Source organism: Somniosus microcephalus, chromosome 15 (genome assembly GCF_052327205.1).
Source record: "Somniosus microcephalus isolate GS21.2 chromosome 15, FLI_Smic_1.0, whole genome shotgun sequence".
Classification (NCBI taxonomy): Eukaryota; Metazoa; Chordata; class Chondrichthyes; order Squaliformes; family Somniosidae; genus Somniosus; species Somniosus microcephalus.
Genome location: NC_141001.1, coordinates 71826427 through 71847475, shown reverse-complemented (window position 1 = coordinate 71847475; position 21049 = coordinate 71826427). Strand labels below are relative to the sequence as shown.

The 21049-nt window shown below is 40.9% G+C and overlaps 1 protein-coding gene across 2 annotated transcripts in view; it reads right to left on the bottom strand.

Annotated features, from left to right (window-relative positions):
- chka (choline kinase alpha) overlaps positions 1-21049 on the bottom strand; it is an 82862-nt gene that overhangs the window by 23627 nt on the left and 38186 nt on the right. For both annotated transcript variants that reach the window (XM_086008004.1, XM_086008005.1), the window contains 5 exons: positions 9545-9658; positions 8112-8245; positions 6550-6654; positions 4045-4103; positions 3690-3777 (listed from right to left, as the gene is read on the bottom strand). In XM_086008004.1, coding sequence (XP_085864130.1) covers positions 3690-3777; positions 4045-4103; positions 6550-6654; positions 8112-8245; positions 9545-9658 — 500 coding nt within the window. The remainder of the gene's footprint in view (positions 1-3689; positions 3778-4044; positions 4104-6549; positions 6655-8111; positions 8246-9544; positions 9659-21049) is intronic.

Here is a 21049-nt window from a genome sequence, read left to right as displayed (position 1 = left end):
ATGCAGCCCCCATAATCAAGGTCGCAACAGTGAAATCAGCAAGAGTCAAATGTCAAAGCACTGGCCAGAAGCCAGAAAGACCTCTCCTATCTTGTCCCAAATCTGGAATCTCTGTCCCTTGGTCTCTGTGTAGAAATCCAAAGCAGTGAAGTCATTGCAGCAAAATGGCTGGGCTTTATAGGTCAGTGGAGGTGCCCTTTAATTTGCGCTCCCCGAGGCCCACTGCAACGTTCCATTTTACAATTCCTAATAGCGCCACGCCCACATTGGGCGGGCGCCACTCAATTTCCGGGTTGGGGCGCTAAAACAGCGTTGCGCAAGGATATGACGTCATAAGCTGCGCGCGCACCCGAGCGGGCGCTAACACTTTGCGCCAGCGCTAAATCTCAAATGAATTTGGGCGTCGGCGCAGATCGGTCTGCATTCCGGCGCGAAGGCTTTATCGACGGAAATATAGCCCTTTTTTGGCGTTAGCGCCTGGCGCAGCCAACTGAATTTCTAGGCCTATATTTGGCCCTTAATGCTCCATGCCGAAGCAGCCTTCATAATAGAAAACTGCTACACTTCTGGTATAAGGAATTAAGTCCGTTTGTTAACCCTCAGAGTCATGGTATTTCATTTTTCCCACATGCGCATCTTTCTTTGAGAAAACAAAAAAAGATTAGATTCACAAAAAAAATTATTAGATGCACAAATTATTATATTGCCTCTGAATTTGAAATTTAAATTGAAAGAATCATTTCCACTTAGAATGGTGTTGTCATACACTACTAATAGTTGAAAATAGGGGGATACTACAACCTAGATTTTTTACAACATAACTAAAAATTGTGGTGTTGCTTAATAACTTCATACGGTATGACCAAAGGCTCCACGGTTTGTCTTCGCTCAGGAATACCAGCCCCATTAATAAGCACACCTGTTCTGTTTGGAGCATAGCAACTTTGTGCTCGTTTACTTGTGTAATTGGAAAAAGATTTCTTCAAGTGTGACAGGTTGTAGAAAAGGTACAAAAAAATTAAATATTAATAAAATGTTTTTTTTTTTTAAAGGTTACAGTATACTAGCTTCCAATTAAGTCTTATATAGGTACATATCAATTAGCAGCTAGCATTTCAACAATTTTAATTTTATACAGTAGGGCTTAAATAGTTTGCAAGTGACAGGGGAACCTACTTCAAATTAATTCAACTTCCACATGCAAATCATATCTAATTTAACAGAACTATATAATTAAGTTTTACTTTTTCCATAGAGATAGAACTTACAGTTTGAGATCAATGGAAATGTCTGTTTTCTAATTATCCTCATTTGTGTATACAATTACAACCCAATTTTCATCAAAATAAAAGAAAACTGCAAATACTGTCAAATTTGATACAAAAACAGAAAATGCTGGAAACACAGCTGGTCTGTCAGCAACTGATGTTTTGGGTATGTAACCTTCATATTAGACCGATACTCAAGAAATATCAGAAGGCATTTTAGTAAGGTTGGAAAAACAGGGAAAGGGGGAGGAGCGGTGAAGAGAACAAATTGAAACATCAATCACAGACAGACAGCTAATGCATTAAACGACTTGCAACCTGCCAATATGTAACATAAAACATGCATCAGATAATGCAGGCATATAGAAAGGACAAAAGAATGCACAAATAGTGAGCGGATATCTTGTGTCTTTTCAACCGGTCACCCAGCTCCCCACTATTTGCACATTCTTTTTTCTTTCTAGAGGAACATAAGAAAATAAGAAATAGGAGCAGGAGTAGGCCATACGGTTCCTTGAGCCTACTCCTCCATTCAATAAGATCATGGCTGATCTTCGACCTCAACTCCACTTTCCTGCCCGATCCCGAGATTTCCTTAGTGCCCAAAAATCTATCGATCTCAGCCTTGAATATACTTAACGACTGAGCATCCACAGTCCTCTGGGGTAGAGAATTCCAAAGATTCACAACCCTTTGAGTGAAGAAATTTCCCCTCGTCTCAGTCCTAAATGGCCGACCTATTATCTTGAGACCATGGCCCTTAGTTCTAGCCTCTCCAGCCAGGGGAAACAACATCTCAACATCTACCCTGTCAATCCCTCCTCAGAATCTTGTAAGTTTCAATGAGATCACCTTTCATTCTTCTGAACTCCCGAGAATATAGGCCCATTCGACTCAATCTCTCTTCATAAGACAGCGCTCTCATCCCAGGAATCAATCTAGTGAACCTTCATTGCACCCCACTCTCAGGCAAGTATATCCTTCCTTAGGTAAGGAGACCAAAACTGTATACAGTACTGCAAGGTGTGGTCTCATCAAAGCCCTATATAATTGCAGCAAGATTTTCTTACTCTTATACACCAACTCCCTTGCAATAAATATATGCCTGTATCATCTCACTGATCTTTTATATCACCTGCTTTCTATCAGCAGTTTGCAGATCATTTAAGGCTCTTTGCAATTGGTGTACTTATTGATTTCTTCCCTTCACCCTTTTGCTCCTTTTCCTCCATTTTTCTAACCTCACTAAAATGTTTGTTATCTCTTGGCCTTCAGTATGCTGAAACATTGTAACCAATCTACTGCAGACTGATCTGGTGTGTATCTTCAGCATTTTCTGTTTCTTTTTCCAATCAACCCGAATAGATTATTGCCAGTAGCCTATTAACTGTAGTCCCCTATTAACTGTAGTCCCCAAATTTCATAAAAATAAGGCACATGTTTGAGTTAGTCATGTAAAGTCAAAGGGGAAAAATTGGGTGCCCCTAATTTTAGCGGCCCTCTGCCGGAAATTCAGTAGTAGCGCCCCAAGCAGGAGGTGGGGCGCTACTACTGAAGCTCACGGCGGCACGTAGTTATGAGTCATTGCAGGCCTCCTCCCCTGATTAAAGGAGGGGCCGAGCGTTGCGCGCACTGGGGCCCTGCTGGACCACCAGGGAGCGGGGTGCTGTGAAAACAGCCCGGCGCAAAGGGAAAGGGGGCAGGTGCTGGCAGTCGGCCAAGATAAAATTGGCCGCCCAACACCTGCCCTTTAAGTAGCGCCGCCGCCACAAAAACGCCCCCTGATCCGGTCGGACATATCATCCGGCGATAGGTCAGGGGGCGCAAGGGAAGTTTGCGGCCGGGGCACAAGCGGGGTGCCGGTCACCGGCGGCGGCGCAGCACCGCGGGGCGCTACCAGTTACCGTTAACCTCCTGCTGAATTTCACGGGAGGAGTTAGCAGCGGCGCACCCGGGTATTTGCGACCAGTTAGCACCCCCCCGGGGGCTCCAACGAGAGCTGCAAATCAACCCAATTTTCCCCCCCAAAGTGTTTCTGCCAAAGTGGACACCATCTCTGAAACCACAACATTTCCTGCAGTATTACTCTCAGCCCAATTACCTGAAGTGATGAAAAGCCCAGTCAATCATTTGGGACTTAATAACCAGGAGACTGAATTCTAAATCCAAGATCCAAAAATAAACGCCATAAATACTCAAATTTCATGGATTAATGGGATCGGCAGAAAAGGTTGAGCAAATCATTCTAAAAGTTAAGATTTCATAAGACGATATGAATGTTGCATCTGGTTATCTGCTCAACTGTCCAGTGACGGTTGGTTATCAAACACTGTAGAAAGGCTCCAAGTAGCCAATCATATATTTAGAGTTACAGCTTCCTTCCATTAATCTCATCTGCATTTAAAACAGTACTGCAATTACCTGAAGTTGTAGCTGCTGTATTCAAAGTCAATGAGCATCAGCTTCTGATCATCAGAGTTCTCAGTGTTTTTCAATAGCAGGAGATTACCTGGGATGAAAAGTAAAAGTCAACTCGTGTATTAGGTACAGGATGCACTGCTCAACAATCTACCATGACCCAATCTGTACTTCCATTTTCCACACCAGTTATCCTTATGGTGCGGAGATATGAATTTAAAGTGAGGAATTTACACTTTGGCCTAATTGGGCACTACAAATATTTTCAAATTAAAATAACTACCAAAAGAGATTAAACATTATGGTGCAGCAAATGAAACAACTTTGAACTTAATGCATAAAATACAAACTATCTTACCTTCCTGACAGTCATTGTGACAGAAAACAATTGGTGAAGGAGTTGCTTGAAGCAAAGACCTGAGCAGAATGAAAGAATGACATTTAATAACATGGTAAAGGTTGCGCTTCCAATGTTGGATTCTCAAAAAAAGATACCACTTCCTTGGAAGACTTGCTGTTCTGTCTGAAAATAACGATACTTCTCCTTGGCCAGTGGAGAGAGTGTAATGGCATACCAGTTAATTTGAGGGATTGGTAGTAAAACACGTACAAATCTTGCTATTTAAAAGTTGTGCTTGCAAGAAGTATTTTTGCAATTTAAAACATTCAAGCCATCTCCCCCATAAGGTAGATTAAGATGGGTTATTCAAGGGAAGAGCAATTAGGGATGGGCAATGAATGCTGGTCTTGCCAGCGACGCCCACATCCCATGAACGAATTTAAAAAAAAATTCTGCCAGCGGTAGCTGCAGCATACTCAGTAAATAGCAACATTGCACATGTATAAACAGAGCTTTCATTACTAATTTATTTGATCTGGAATAAAATATTGCTCAGACCTTCCCGGTTCTGTCCAGTTTGAGTGTTTTTCCATATATTTGAAGCAGCATTAGGAATTTTATTCATGGCCTAAGTATTTTACTGGTACAGCTACTAGAGCATACTCTAATTTCGTGAGCATGCACTGCTGGTGTGATGCCTCAACTGCTGGGGGTGCAGATCAGGAAATCGCAGGGACATCCCCACAATTGTCTCTCCATTCACGGATGAAAAATATTGAGGAATTCGTCTGCGATTATTCTTAGTGAGCAAGGCTCGATGCCAGTAACACACATTCAAAAAATGTACCCTACCCTACTAAGCCAGGTGACGCCTAATGTTGCACAGTTTCAGTTGGGATAGGCTAACCCCAGAAGGTAAGAGTTACACAGCTTCTGAAATTTAACCAAGATACTATAAAACACTCACCTCTGCAGATAAGTACCGGAGAGCTTCTGAAAAGAAGGCAGCCTATCTCTGGAGTGAATACTTGTTTATGTGGGAGCACTACCCTCTGTGTGCCAAGCAACAGCATAGGCATCATTAGTTTTGTTCTCCCCAAGAAACAGCCTCTACTGACCTAACTAAAGGAAAGCTTCAAAATTCAACCTAATAGTCACAATATTAGATGTTTTTAAGTTTTCTTCTTTGCAGTTAACTATATATGTTAGTTTTTTTTTTAAACTGGAATAATTATTCACATTGTCTTCTGGAAGATTTGGCCTGAAAGCCAGAATTTCCTACAAAATCATTAAAATACTCCATGTCACTCTTGGGAACTTGTTAAATTTTCAAAAATCCAAATGATGGTGACGTTTAAAAGGAGGCAGTTATGCAGCTGTGAATAGTGATGAAGGATAGATTGAATCCAAGTTCCAACATCTAGGTGCTATGCCAATACACCCTGTGTACTGTCTCTGCTATTTGTAGAATGTAGGTGTGATATTATTTATATAATAAATATAAAACCATATTGTTGGGGGAAACCAAACAATGAGGCCACTTGGTACAGCTGATCTGCAAAATTCAAAGAATGAACTGAATAAACTAGATTTAAGTCAGTGGGCACATAAAATCTAGCCTTATTGTAGCATTTTGGTATTTTGTATTCATTTGTTTTATGATATTTCTACAAGATGCAATTCAGTTTATAAAAGGTTTATTCTCAGGGACACAGCATGTTTTGACTTAACATTTAAAGTCAGCAGACATGGGACTAGCATGACTTGATGCACAATTGAGCTTTCCAAAGTGAGAGAGGCATCCATTTTTGCAAGTTACTTTAGCTTTGAGACCATTAGGATTGTTAGTTTTAATTCTCAGTACTTCTCACAATTGATATAGATTGGTTTTTATTCAAAACGTCTGGTAGGGGTCTTATCTGATCACATACACAGGCGCTGCTAGCACCTACATCAACTGGGAGACAGGCCATTCAAAGTGGCAACTTTAATTGACAGCTCAGCAGACCAATATGGTCGGCATGCAGAGTCAAGAGAAGGGTCAGGGGCTGATTTTGTGTCTCAATCTGTCTCTCTAGGACACAGAGTGGGTGAAATTGGTCTTTGGCAAAAATCGCTAAACAGGAGATAGCAAAATTGGCAGCCCGTTTTACACCATGCCCACTTTTACTTTTCATTTTTGTTCCATAAAATTAGGAGAACACATGTAGCAACACATGCGAGATTACCAGCCACTACACACAATAAGGATCCTGTTACAATCACTGCGTCACACTACTTTTTTAACTAGATATTGGTCTGTAAAAGTGTACTACAGATCATAGGAGATACAAGATCTGCTGATGAGAGTGACTGCAGACACGGAACCTATATAGTGTCAGACCTGTTAAATTTGTGTTTATAACAGTCAAGCTCCACTCAACATGAATTTATCAGTTTCCTTTGTTAAAATATGAAAGTTGGTACAATATTTTAGATTTTAAAAGCACAAATGTAAATGTTACTAATTCATTAAAGCCCTACCTCAGCTTCTCAAGTTCCTGTGGCAGGTTGTAACTGAGAAGTTTGTGGAATGCTACAATGTGAGCCTCTCTTGTGAAGCTGATTCGCATCACTTGCTGTAAGTACCTGTCATTAACGATAAACAATAAATAAGCACAACATTGAGATAAAAAACTATAGATGAGACATACAAATGCTTTGTTTCTACACAAGTAATTTTTTGCTTGAATTGCAGAAAACAATATAAGCATTGAGCTTCCCAGTATATAATTCTAAAATATAAATCCATAATTCTCAAGACATGCTTTAATAGAGTGAGGCTTTCAAGAATTTTGAAGGTTTATGGAGTGCAAAATATCATTTGTCTCAAACAGGAATACATGAATAACTCGAGTGTTGTTTTTGGATGTGGATTGTGCCCCTGGGGTTAGAATTCCTCTGGTTGCTATTTGTGAGAAAGCCACATGGAACAATGAACCACTGATTTCAGGAGAGGAGGGCATGGGAAGAAAATCAAAGAAAATTGGTGAAGGGAAAGTAAATCTGAAGGCAAGTACTGTAAAATCTAATGTCTAAAGCCGTATCTTAAAGACGCTTTTGTGACTGACAATCCTAGGATACAACTTATGCATAACATTTCCACGAATGTCAATGGCAATACATTCCAACCACTTATTGTAGACGCGATGGTGTTAAAACAATTTGCCTGCTATAAGTGGTGGACGATAAAACTATAATTTCTAAACTTATATAAAAGCGGATATATACACAGATGGGTTCACTGGGTGAGTGCCCAAAGTACATAAAATCAACAAAACATAAATGAAATAAAAACAAATAAACCTGTTCATGACAAAGTATCTACTTTGGGTGTGCGATACCTCTTGCAATTTGAATACATGACTGGTATTTGACCTAGTTAGCAGTACAATTAAGATATGTGACTTCAAGAAAGGCGTGGAATTAACTGATCCATTGATGTCAAAATGCTTGTTCTTTTTGCTGCAAGTACAGATGATTATTGTATACAGAGCACCCCTTTTATTGCGATTTCTGTGAAATAAATAAATGGTTCTTTTGGTTTGTTTAATTCTCCCTCCCCTCCCAGAGTGGAAATGTCAGGATATTTGGGAGGATTTCAATTGACAAGGAAATCTTGTCAGTGTCTTCAAAGTTAATTTATTCCTTTCAACCTGTAAAGATCAGAGCCATTAAACAGTAGGTACAGAAGATTAAGTAACCGCACTTTAACAAGGTGCGAAGATCTTATTGAACTGTCGAAAGTAGCCAGCGCCGTTGTAAAATGGTGATTGTTAATTGCCGGTTATAAATGTGGGCGGTATAAGTGGTGGGGACTGTACTTACCTAATTGCCGGTTATAAATGTGGGCGGTATAAGTGGTGGGGACTGTATTTACCTGGTTACTTTCTACTTTTAATTCTCTAAAATTTATACACATACATTTAACCATGTCAATTTAAATTTTCCTTCAAAAATGTGATTTCTTTATCCGTAAAACATAGTCATACTTAAATATTTTGTACAGGTTATGCAGAAGTTAAATGTGCTAGTTAAGTACTCACTTCTCCATAGTACAAAACAACCATTTTGGTTCTTTGTTAAATGGCATCGTCATTCTATGGAATGTGGCCAACTTTTTTGCTATTTCTGCTGAAATACTTGGAATAGCCAATTCTCTGGTCTCCAATTTCCGACTCTAAAAGGAAAGGGATACAATATTCATGTAATAAGTCAAATACTTACAATATGCTGAATTCTAGCTGTTATGTTACAATATACAGCATTTATATACAGTAAATGTCTATGTATGCAAACTGACAGCGTACAGTCTGAAAACATTCCTTACTTTCACGTTCACACTTTTTCCATACATTTAAATGCAAAACGCTTTTTGTAATTAACACTAGTCACTACTTCCGTTAACTGTACTCTCATACCTACATGTATATCGTAGATAAAAGACTGGGAGGTGTGATCTCAAACCTGGAGAAAAGGGCAAGCAGTCTTTACCATTCCTGCATGTTCATTTAAACATCAGGTACCTCTGGCACATATACTCATTATTATATACTGCCTGATGAATGTTACTAGATATTGTCTGCAATCAATTTGTTGGTATGCACCAAACTGGTACCAAGTCAGGAGACTAAGCAACCCTGAATCAATTAAAAGGCCAAATAGCTGAACATAATCATTCCCGAATAAAAACAGAAAATGCTGGAAATACTCAGCAGGTCAGTCAGCATCTGTGGAGAGAGAAACAGAGTTAATGTTCCAGTTCTGTCGAAAAGTCATCATCCTGAAACATTAATGTTTCTCTCTTCACAGATGCTGCCTGACCTGCGGAGTATTTCCAGCATTTTCTGTTTTTATTTCAGATCTCCAGCATCCGCAGTATTTTACTTTTTTTTAATGATCATTCCCAACTAATGTTGCTATTTGGAAACATTTGCAGCACACTGGCAAACCCATGAAATTCTAGTTATTTGCACTAAGGAGATCTAATTGAATTGGGCTTCTTATGCAAATCCCATGAAATTTAACTCAGCAAATATCTAAATATCTTGTTGACTACAAATTATTTTCTAATTAAAAGGTGTTCACAAGCTTTTAACTATTTATTTTAGGATGTACATGTTTATATTCATTGTACTGCTCCATAGTTCAGCACAAAAAACAAAATTTGTTACTTCGAGATTGGAAGCAATTTCTGTTTTGCGGTGGGCGGGGATTTCTTCCTCTGTGCAGGCAGGTGTTACTGCCTTAGTAAAATCTAACTGTTTTTTGTTTAATTGTGCTCCATTAAGATTGTTCTTTTGGAAGAGATGCAGAATTTTTACTGCGCAACATCTAATAATAGCAACACTAACAGCACACAAATAATGGCTGGTTGCCAAAATATTCCCCCCCCCCACAAGCAGCAGTAGCCTAGTGAAAGCTCAAAGGCAACAGAACACAATCAATGATTCACACTATCAGAGATAATCAGACTTACTGCAATGAACTGTTCCAAACGACCCTGAGGAAAGATTCCATATAGCTTCGGACCAAGTGATCGTTCTGCCAAGATAGCAAACATAACACTTTCCAACACCATGGCTTCGGTTCCCTATGTAAGAGACAAGTGAATACCACATAATTTAATTTTTAATCACCTAAAAATATACTCCTTTTAGTGAACATTGAGATATTTTGAAATGAGTTGTGGATCTAACTAAACCCTTTAATTCTCTTATTAAAAAATGACATTAAAACTAAATGTGGGAGCTTTTATGCTCACGAAGATGATGCAACATGGGCTGGAATGGCAGGGTATGACCTCTTTCTGTAACACCTGAACACTGTATTTGATCCCAATCTCAAGAACAGACTGTCCTACCACCACATCACTGGGACATTACCACTGATCAAGTTCTCTGAATGATGACCATCCTTTGAGGGGGAAGCTAGACTCTTATGAAGTCGAAGTGACTCCAAGGTAACATGGCTGGTGATGGGCAATTGGGACCAAGTTGATGCTGTGTGTCAGATTTGGCAATCCAATAGCCGAGCCAGGCAGGTCCTCAGCACTCCAACGCATTGCTGATGATTGACCGGTTAGCTTGGTTTATTGATAAGATGTGAGAAATAGACCAATGATAGGGCATTGGAATAAGAACATAAGAAATAGGAGCAGGAGTAGGCCAATCGGCCCCTCGAGCCTGCTCCGCCATTCAATAAGATCATGGTTGATCTGATCCTAACCACCAATCCACTATCACAGAACCATCTCCTGAATCTAACAGAATTAGACACGAAATAGGAGCAGGATCAGGCTATACGGCCCCTGGGCCCGCTCCACTACCCACAGGGCCATGTCCGATCCGAACCTAGACTCATGTCCAAATTCCTGCCCGCTCCCCATAACCCTTAATTCCCTTAAGTCCCCAGCCATCGCTTTTAGGCTGGTCCTAACTGGACAAGCAGCAAGACGTTTACCAGTACTCCCCAATTGTAAAATGTGTGGTTTTAGTTAGTTAAACTTCAACAATATTCATGCACACATGGCAATTCCTAAACCTTGGCACTTGCTAACCTGTGTCTAATTTTAGGTTACTAGAGAACTTCCCTATGGTGATAAAGTGTGCACAACATATCAGCCAAACAGAAACTCTAGTTACATGAATTTCACAATGGTTTGATTTGAAGACTCAAACATCAGACACACAGAATACCACAACTCCCTTTCTTGTAGGCTGGAATCCTCCTTGTTACACACTTAAATGCATCAGAAGAAATGGAAGCCATTGCAAGTTTATGAGAGGGGAGTTATGTCTAACAATCATTCAGTTTGAGGAAGTAATAATTAATGAATGATAACAAAGCAGCCATTATATAACTGACTTTTTTCCACAAGGTCCCCAACAAAAGAAATGATAAAAGCTAAAATGAAATCTCAAGGCATAAAAGGAAGTGGCAAAATGCATACAAGAATGGCTTCATAGAAACCAGATAGTAATTATAAATAATAGCTATTGAAATTGGCAAGTTGTGATAAGCAGAGTCCCACAGAGATCATTCAGTGTGTCTTGGCTATTCTCATTTTTTCTCAATGGCCTTTAAGAGAACATAGTAAACAGAACGTTTAAATTTTAGCCAGCATTAAATATATGATTTTATTTAAATGGTCTACAAAATTGAAATGACTGCATGATGAAGTTATACAAAAGCTTAAACGAGTTAATGCTCCAGTAAAATAGCGGAGAAGGGAAATTGATACATGCACATCGCGGAAAATGTAATTTCAAACCATAAGTATCTAGGTAGACATCAGATACAATTCCAAATAAAAATATGGGGAACTTGCAATTCATTAACAAAACCATATTTAGAGTAAGACTGCTGGGAATTTCCTTGGAGCTGCACCCTCTCTGCCGCTGTAACATTGATGCAAGTTCGGCAAAAACACTGCTTAGTCTACCATTATGTTGCCCATTTACAATTATACAACTCCTTTTGTAGGTCCCGGACAGTTTCCTCCAACATGACTACCAGCCTAGTTTAGCATAGAGTTAAACAGAATAAGCTAGATTGGGCTGAATGGGATTGTCTTCTCACGAGGAGTAATTTGTCATTGTAATGTCGTTGCTAAATCTTAGCATTTCCCACAATTCAAGGTCACAAATATGATTTAAGTTGTAGCCACATGTGCCATTTTATTTAACTTAAACCTTATGTCATTAACATTTCTGGAACTATGAAGTCATTAAGTTTAGTGTAGCTCCAGTTATCCGATTTTAAGCCATTCACAAATACGAAAAGGTACATCTGCTTTCAAACACAATTTAAAAATTAACAGGGTACAAATTCCTTCTGGCAAATTGTTCCAAAATGCACATGCATGGACACACCATTACACATTGTACTGTGCTCCTTCAAATAATTTTCCAATGGGTCAACCTGACATTTGGCACTGGTTTGAAGTAAACAGTATCCCACAAACAAGGGTATTACGGAATGGGACCCATAGCAATTGGTCATGTTCCTTTTCTCAATAAGGTAAGTTTGGACCTGATAAAGGGTATCGATCATAATGCAGACCTCAGGGCTGATTCCTTGATTTTAGGTAAAAGCATCCAGGATCGTGGCTTTTGGATGTGCTCCCATGTTGCCAGACTGATGTGCAGACCTCTGTGCATTAGGCAAGATAATGCAACTTAAATATTTTAAATGCTCTCTGCATTTCCCAGGTACGCAGGGAGCGCTACGGCAATATTTGAAAAGTAAGGGCTAGAAATTCATTATAGCCCAGGAATGGGCAGTATCTTCAGAAAAGTTTGAGAATTAGCATCAGGCGCTAATGCTTTAGACTGAACGCAAAATTCATTCTCATTCGAAATGATCGGGGTACTAAATCAAGTCTTAAGGGCTTAGCTCAGTGGCGTTACTCAAAGGGTGGAACAGTATCGGGTGCAGTCTAATCGCAACTCATCATTGGCACAGGCTGTTCCCAGTACTTAAAGAGGAGGTTCATTGATACTGCAGCACCTCATTCTCAGCATTGCTGGTTGTGCAGCCGCCTCAGCAAGGAGGAGGAGTCAGGACTGAAGCAGGTGTGCTGATGGCAGATCCACCTCAGTCGAGTGGTCAGGGTGATTGAATGCTTCAACAAATGCTACAAACCACCAAGCTTCACACACTGCCGAAAGGACTACACCTAGTGTTCACCCAACAATCTCTACCTACCAACACTCTCACCCACATCTCACACCTTGCACACAATGACAGCTATTCAACTATGGCAGGTACAAAGGTCATTAGTTATTCGAATGAATGTGATGTGTGATACGTTTATGCATAAATTTAGTAATGGAGTTTGCAATATTTTGTGGTCTCTCTCATTTCAACTTTGCGCCCAGGAGGACGCTGTGATATGGCATGACACTGGGATGGTATGATGGGCATGTGGTGAGCAAAAGGGATCTGGGGTTTAAGTCATCCTGGTGTGAGGCTGGAGGTCTGTTTGGATGAGGTGGCAGAGTTCTGTGACCACCACCTTGGTGATGCGGAGCCATCTAATATGCTGCTCCTCATTTAATTGAAGGCAGAAGGAGCGCTGTCGGACTACCCTCAGAGGGCAAGGCCTCCTGGTGAGAGCCCTGATGTCCCTCCTCATCCCTCTACGCACATGTTCCCGTATTTCTGGCTGCCTACACTCCCCTCCGCCGTTAATCCTGTAATAACTTGCACAGCAGTGGGCAGGGCTATCCACGTGTTAGATCTCGTCTGCAGATCAGGCTCCAGTAGACAGCATAACTCGGTCACCATGTCTCTTGTGAAGCAGAGAAGGCCAATTGGTGTGCCAGAGTCCAAAAACATAGCTCCTGGGCCAAATGCAAGTGGGCGCCAGGTGCCTGAGGTGCAAGCCTTTTTCTTGCCTCTGCCTGTACTCTTTCAAAATCTACGATAGCCATTAACAGGCTGAATGGATTCGCAGGCTGAATGGAATGCCAATACTGAGCACTGTGGTTGGAACCGAGGTGGACAGCTAGTGGCAGCAACAATACTGAGGCTGGAGCTCTGTACAAAGGGAGCCTTGTATTACAAAAATTCAGCAGCAAACAGCTGAAATAACTTGTGAAACTAATAATGCAGAAACAGCTGTGTGGCAGGTCGAAAAAAAGCAAAGAACAACTCTCCCCAAAACAGTCGATTCTACCTTTAAGATTGGGTGATCCCAAGCGAATAGTATGGAAATCGTCACGCACCCATTTCAAACAAGCGAGCAGTACACATAGGGGTTTAGAGGCCAGGAATTGGCTTTTTCAATTTCTCTTAAAATGCAATAGGGTAGATTTTCCTGTCCTTGCATCTGAGAGTACTGAATCACTTGGGCACAGCACAAGGATTAAAAATTGGGGGGGAGGGCCACACACCCATGAAGAAACCAGCACAATTTTCTGTCCATTTAAATGAATGGATGGGAAATTGGCTGGCTCCCTCATGGACATGTGATCCTCCCCACCCGATTTTTCTCTTATGCACTGCACCTAGGCGATTCAGTATGTCCAAGCGAGGAACAGGAAAATCTGCACCAATTTTTTTAAAATTCAATAATGAGAATATATAGATCATGTTCTGTCTAATCTCAAATTCTGAGTGGCAAATTTTTTATGGTACATCAGTTTTTCCATAGTTAGCAAGCTTTACAGATCATTACATCCCTGCAGGCAGTGGGAGAGCCACAAATAGCATACCAATGTGCCATTCTTGTCATTATAATCTCAGACAGCATTTGAGACACATACTAGCACATCTAGGGAAACAGCACTAAAAATACCATGTTACAGCAGGGAATGCATAGAGCAAGTGCAAAGGCACAACGCTACCTTCTGAAAACCGAATCCAAATTACTTGCTAACTGAATCGTGTGTGTGTGTGTGTGTGTGTGTGTGTGTGTGTGTGTGTACTGGCATTACATAAAACAATTCATAAAAGGTTAAAACTGGGAATTTTACTATTATTAACAGCTGCTGAAGGATTATACATTGCTAACAAAACGTCAATTCTTTTCCAATAATTTGCAGTTTGCCATCCACTGCCAATTTTCCCCCCTTGATCCGTTTAACTGTGCCTACTTCTTTTCACATAGTCTACTCGCAGACAATGTTTTTCCACTGCGGTTTACTGAAGCAGACTAAATGAGATTCTACGCAAACATTATTCACTCCCCATGGTTTCACAGGCTCTTGACGCAAATGGGACCTGAACTGTTCCACAGAATATTGCTACCCTGAAGCACTTAAACTGACCAATTCTTAATTGAAATAATTCAAGGTTTTACCCTAGCCATAACACAGATATGACATAGTCTCACAGCAAGAGCATATAGTCTGTACAGATTCCAGAGACGTGTCTGAACACTGAATTCCAACATCTGTTGCCAAGCTTTGAATATGGCCTTGTTGAAAAATACAATAAAAACATTGTTAGCATGATAGGTCCGAACTATAGAAATCTTAACATCTCAGATGGACACCTTTAGCGCAGAGGGATTGCAAGTGACCCAGTTTTTTAACTGCCAGTCAAAAATTGCCATAGTAATTCAGACCTCTTATAAAGAATTTCTGGTAAAGACATTTATTTTTTAATGTAATCTATGGTTTAACAGCAAATATGAATTGCTGATAGTTGTCTAAAGAAAATTAGTACAGATCTTTTGCTGATTCTTCCGCACATGAATAATATTCTCTGTGGAGGCTGGTTAGGGCAGGCACCACACAGGGGAGTAAAATATGCATACTTTATATTTGAGGGGTTTCAAATAGCCACAGCATATTTTCTGTGTCAACATATTCTACAGAAGAGATTTTAAAATATAAGCAATTGATGTTTGAACAAACAGCGAGCTTCGAATTGAATCCAACAATTATAATCCTTCTGTTTTATCACAAAGTTTCTTTCAGAAGCCAGACTAAGAACATAGACTCTGGACTGCAATGCTGTATAAAATGGAGTTCATTGTAGACTCCTGTTCCAGTCAGCAAATAGTACAAATCTTTCTGCCATGAGAAACGAAGATCAGATATTGCTCATCATCTCGTACGCAATGCGCACTGCAGTTATTATTTACAAATGGATAATAAAACATCACAAGAGCATGAAAGCTCGTCAGTTGTTTTAAAAATATGCCAATCTACTCTAAAGATACCCACTTTCCCCATCATCCTAAGAGTTAGTGAATGTCACCAGAAGGCAGGGCAGCACTATCCCAGTATCTCCTGATTATGAATCTGGTTTACTCCCTGTTGCAAATAACCTACATGTACACATCCTGCTTCGAACAAAAAGAAATGGCTATTCAGACTGAGTGCTGCTAACTACATTGTGATCACATAAGAGATAGATTGGTAACTAATGGACAATCAGAATTCTCCACCTGTAAAGACAGACACCATTTCTATAAAGCTATTTATACAGTATTACTAAAGTATAAACCTTTAATATAAACATTAGGTTATATTACTGGTTAATGCCTCCACTGAACCACTAGTTATATTTTTCTGTAAAAGACCTCAAGGTGTATACTATTTACATGAGCGAGTTCAAACATTTGTTTTCTTTTTACTTTCGCCACCACCCCCCCCCCCCCCCCCACAAACACACCAAATTTAGTCCCCTTCACACATCACCATGCACGTCATGTGGCAGTGTTTCCATGTCTGCACTGGCACGTCTGATTGAATTTCAACTCTGTACAACAGATGTGATTTTTTATTTGTTTAAATAAAGTGTACATTAGGGACTGATATCCTTTGTAAAATTAACTGCTTAGGTCAGCAAGACCATAACTCATTGGTATCTGTGGCATTCTACCATAAAATGGTCCCTCCCACTTGTTGGACAAATGTCAATGTTTTTGGATTTCTGTTTCCTAAAAAAAAAAGTTCTTCGAATTACGATGATGGTACTGGTACAAAAGATCTTGCTAGCTCTTACACACAATGTTTCAATATTATGGAATAGCTGTGGTTTTAAGTATTTCAATTTTAGTAAAGTTCAACCTATCAGGTCAAACTCAGCCAGAGCAACCAACAAACAATTGCAAAGGATGTGAATAGTCAGAGAATGCAGAGTCAGGGGACAAATAGCAGAATGGATAGCTAGCTGGCTTCAAGACAGAAAGCCGAGAGTAGGGGTAAAAGGTAGCTATTCACAGTGGTAGAGGTGGGTAGTGGTGTTCCACAAGGATCAGTGCTGGGACCACTGCTATGCACAACTTATATTAACGATTTAGGCTTTCGAATCAAAAGCACAATTTCTAAATTTGCAGATGGTCTCCAAATTTTTTTTTGGGGGGGGGGGTGGGTACTCAATATTGAGGAGGACTGCAATAAATTACAGCAGGACAATAATAAACTTGCAGAATGGGCATATAATTGGCAAATGAAGTTCAACACAGATAAATGTGAGTTATTACATTTTGGTAGGAAGAATAGGGAGCTCACATTACTTGAAGGGAATAACAACAGGAAATGCTGGAAAAACTCAGCAGCCAGGCAACATCCATGGAGAGAGAAATAGAGTCAACGTTTCGGGTCGAAACCCTTCTGCAGAGCTTGGAGGGTGAGAGTCTAGGTGGGGTAGAGGAACAAAGGGATCTCGGAGTACAAATACACTAAAAGTTGCAACACAGGTTCGCAAGGCCATAAAAAAAAAGCACTGGGGTTTATTTCTAGAGGCACAGATTTGAAAAGTAGGGAAGTTATGCTAAACCTGTATCGAACCTTGGTTAGCCCACACTTGAAGTACTGCCTACAGTTCCGGTCGTCATATTATAAAAAGGATATAGAGGCACTGTAGAGGGTGCAGAGAAGATTTACAAGGGTGATACCAGAAATGCGAGGGTATACATATCAGGAAAGGATGAACAGGCTGGGTCGCTATCCTTGAAAAAAGGCTGAGGGGTGACCCAAGAAGTCTTTAAAATTATGAAAGGATTTGATTAGAGTGGATAGAGAGAGAATATTTCCACTTGTTGGGAAGAGCATAACTAGAGGCCATCAACAGAAGATAGTCACCAAGGAATCCAATAGGGAATTCAGAAGAAACTTCTTTCCCAAAGAGTGGTGAGAATGTGGAACTCGCTACCACAGGGAGTGGTTGAAGCAACAAGTATAGACGCATTTAAGGGGAGGCTGGACAAGCATATGAGGGAGAAGGGAATAGAGGGTTATGCTGATAGATTTAGATGAGGAAAGGCGGGAGGCTCGAGTGGAGCATAAATGCTAGCATGGACTGGTTGGGCTGAATGGCCTGTTTCTGTGCCGTATATCCGATGTAATCCTGTTAGCAATCCACATATTTTCCGTCCAGGATTTCATAAATCTGCTGATTCAATAAGTTGGTCAGCCTTAATACAATCAAAACAGCCTTTTCATAGTCCTTATTTCAGTTGTTCCTTCTTTATAAGAATGCGTAGTACTGTTCTCTATTCTGCCATTGCTCATTCTGCTTACATCACTGAACATTTAGAATCACCTTTGAGATTTCATCCACAACCATTTTGCTCAGCCCAAGTTTCTTTCAGATTGAGTTTTTTCCCTAAGTCTCTGGAACCTAGTAATCTTTGTACATTTTCTATCCTAATGCACCTTGTTCATAATTATGCCAAAATCCCAGCTTTGGAATGTGACTTGCAAACAATTCAACTCTCCTAGCCTCCTCTTCTGCCATTGTGCAGATAAAAATTAGAAAGCTGCTCACAACTTTTGGTTCAGAAACATCTGAATTGAAAATATACTGTGTCGGGGCTGAACTGCTATTATAGTATTCAAGATGGCTCCTGGGCTTGCAGCTCCTTTCTAAGCTCCTCTTCATTTCAACTGTGGTCATGCATTGCTGTCTTTTGCCCTTTCTTCCAGTGCTTAAGATACCCTGCCTCTGATAGTGAAGGCATTTCAGCCCAAACTACAAGTTTAAAGCTACCCCTGCAGAGTCCACTGCCCATCCCCCAGTATGTCTTTGTTCTCGCTGAGCTCTTTCAACTGTCAGAACTCTGCTGAAACTTGACTTCCAGCACTGGATTCCTCACGAACAGGACTTCATTAACTACGCAGTTTGACTCAGCAGCTGTGGCGCTGCTCTGCTTTTCAGTTGCTTCAAGTTTTATGCTGCTGACTTCTTTTGTCAAATGGTTTCCGATCTCCTTGACATCTAGACGGAGGGCTGGATTTTCCCTGCAGAGGCAGGATGGCGGCGGGAGAGCTGGTTGGCGGGTTCCGGTCCCGCTCCAGCCGCTCTCTGAAAATGATTGTAACATTTGCATATTGATTTATCATTGGCCTGCAGGCATCTGTAAGGACTGCTATTGTTTAGAAGACCCAGGGGCCCAGACTCCATCTTGTCCACACGGTGCTGGATGATTGAGAAAGCTTACAGACCTGATGCTTCATTAAAATAGTTTAAACTGTAATACTCCGTTGTCCTGCAATTTATTATTTTTGTACAAAGTGTGCAAAACAAGACATGGTGTCAGAACAGGGATTTGAAATGGACATCGTTGGAGCTCCCTTACCTCGAATGAATTGGGGATCTTTGAACTTACATAGAGAATGGTGCAAGTTCAAGCAACACGTGGAGTTAATGTTTTCGGGTCCACTGAAAAGAGAGGAAGAAAAATGCAGCTACCTACTCCTGTGGATCGAAGAAAAAGGGAGAGGATGAAGCAAAGGTACTGAAAAGTTATTTTGACCGTTTTGAAGCATATGTGATGCCCAAGACAAATACGATATTCGCTAGGTACAAGTTTCAGGAGAAAGTACAAGGAGCTAGTGAGTCGTTTGAACAGTTCGTGACGGAGTTAAAACTGCTGGTAAAAGACTGTGCATATGCAGATAAAGATGTGATGGTCAGAGACCGCATAGAGTCAGCTAAAGTGAGAGAGAAACTTTTGAATGTTGGGTCCGGGCTAACGCTGGACAAAGCTATAGACATAGCTAGATCGCACGAGATAGCCCAAGCACAGTTGAAAACCATAACCGGTGCCACAAGCAGCTCGAGTGAACAGACAGTGCACGCAGTTAATAGATACACAAAGAACACTGCCCAGAGAGCGTGTTTCAGAACAGAAAGAACAGCGAGAGTTCTAAAAATGGGCAACAGGCATAAAACGCTTCAAAAACTGTGGATATTGTGGAAACAACTGGCATAGAGAAAAGGTGCAATGCCCCGCCAAAGGAAGGCAACGTACTAAATGTGGTAAACGGAACCACTTCGCTAAATTTGCAAGACTGTTTTTGGAAAATCAGTACACAGTGAGTGACAGCCAAATGCCAGATAGAGAGCCAAATGCTGTTTATTGATTCTGTGTCACAGAAAAAACAGATTTCAGAGACTGAGCAAGCTTTTGCCGATATTGAGATAGGAAAACAGGGCAAAGAGCTTAAGTTTAAACGAGACACTGGATCTCAGGTTAAATGTAATTCCTCTGAGTATCACAGCTTGAAGGATGAGTGTGAGCTACAGCCCACCTCACGCAGACTGACCAGCTATGGGAGTGAGCAGCTCATTGTAAAAGGCACATGTGAGATGTAAAAGGCACATGTGAGATGTAAAAGGCACATGTGATGAAATGCAAGTACAAAGAAACGACATGATGTTGAACTTTTACATTGTTGACACTCAAGCACCTCCAGTGCTAGGTCTAAAGGTATGTTTAGACATGGACCTCGTCAAGCTAGTGCTATCATTGACAGCACCAGTTGAGAAGCAGACAGTCATGGAGGAGTTTGCTGACGTTTTCAAAGGAATCGGACTATTCCCAGGTGAATGCACTATTCACCTTGACCCAGCAGCAACCCCTGTGGTTTGCCCACCGAGAAGGATACCCCTTGCTCTACGTAGTCGCCTGAAGGAGGAGCTGCAGAGCATGGAGAATACAGAAATCATCGTCCGGGAAACAGAACCGACAGAGTGGGTCAACGTGTTAGTAGTGGTTGAGAAACCACGTACAGGCAAGCTCAGAGTCTGTCTCGACCCCAGAGATTTGAACAAGGCTATCAAACGCCCTCACTACCCTCTACCAACGCTAGATGACATCACACCCAAGCTAGTGGGAGCACGTTACTTCAGTGTAATGGAATATCAAGCTCACGGAAGAGTCATCTAAGCTAACAACGTTCAACACACCATTTGGACGCTACCGATTTCTGCGTTTACCATTTGGTATCTCAGCTCAGGATGAATTCCAGCAGAAGATCGATGAAACCTATGAAGGCCTCGACGTAGTCGCAATCGTAGACGACATCCTCATCTATGGCAGGAATAGAGAGGAACATGACAGGAACCTCCATATGCTGCTACAAAGATCACAGGAGAAAGGTATCCGGCTCAACCCCGAGAAAAGCATAATCGGATACACCGAGATCAGTTATTTCGGGCATCGCCTCTCAACTGATGGCATTAAGCCGGATCCAGAGAAAATCTCCGCCATCAAGAAGATGGAGCCGCCGAAGAACCG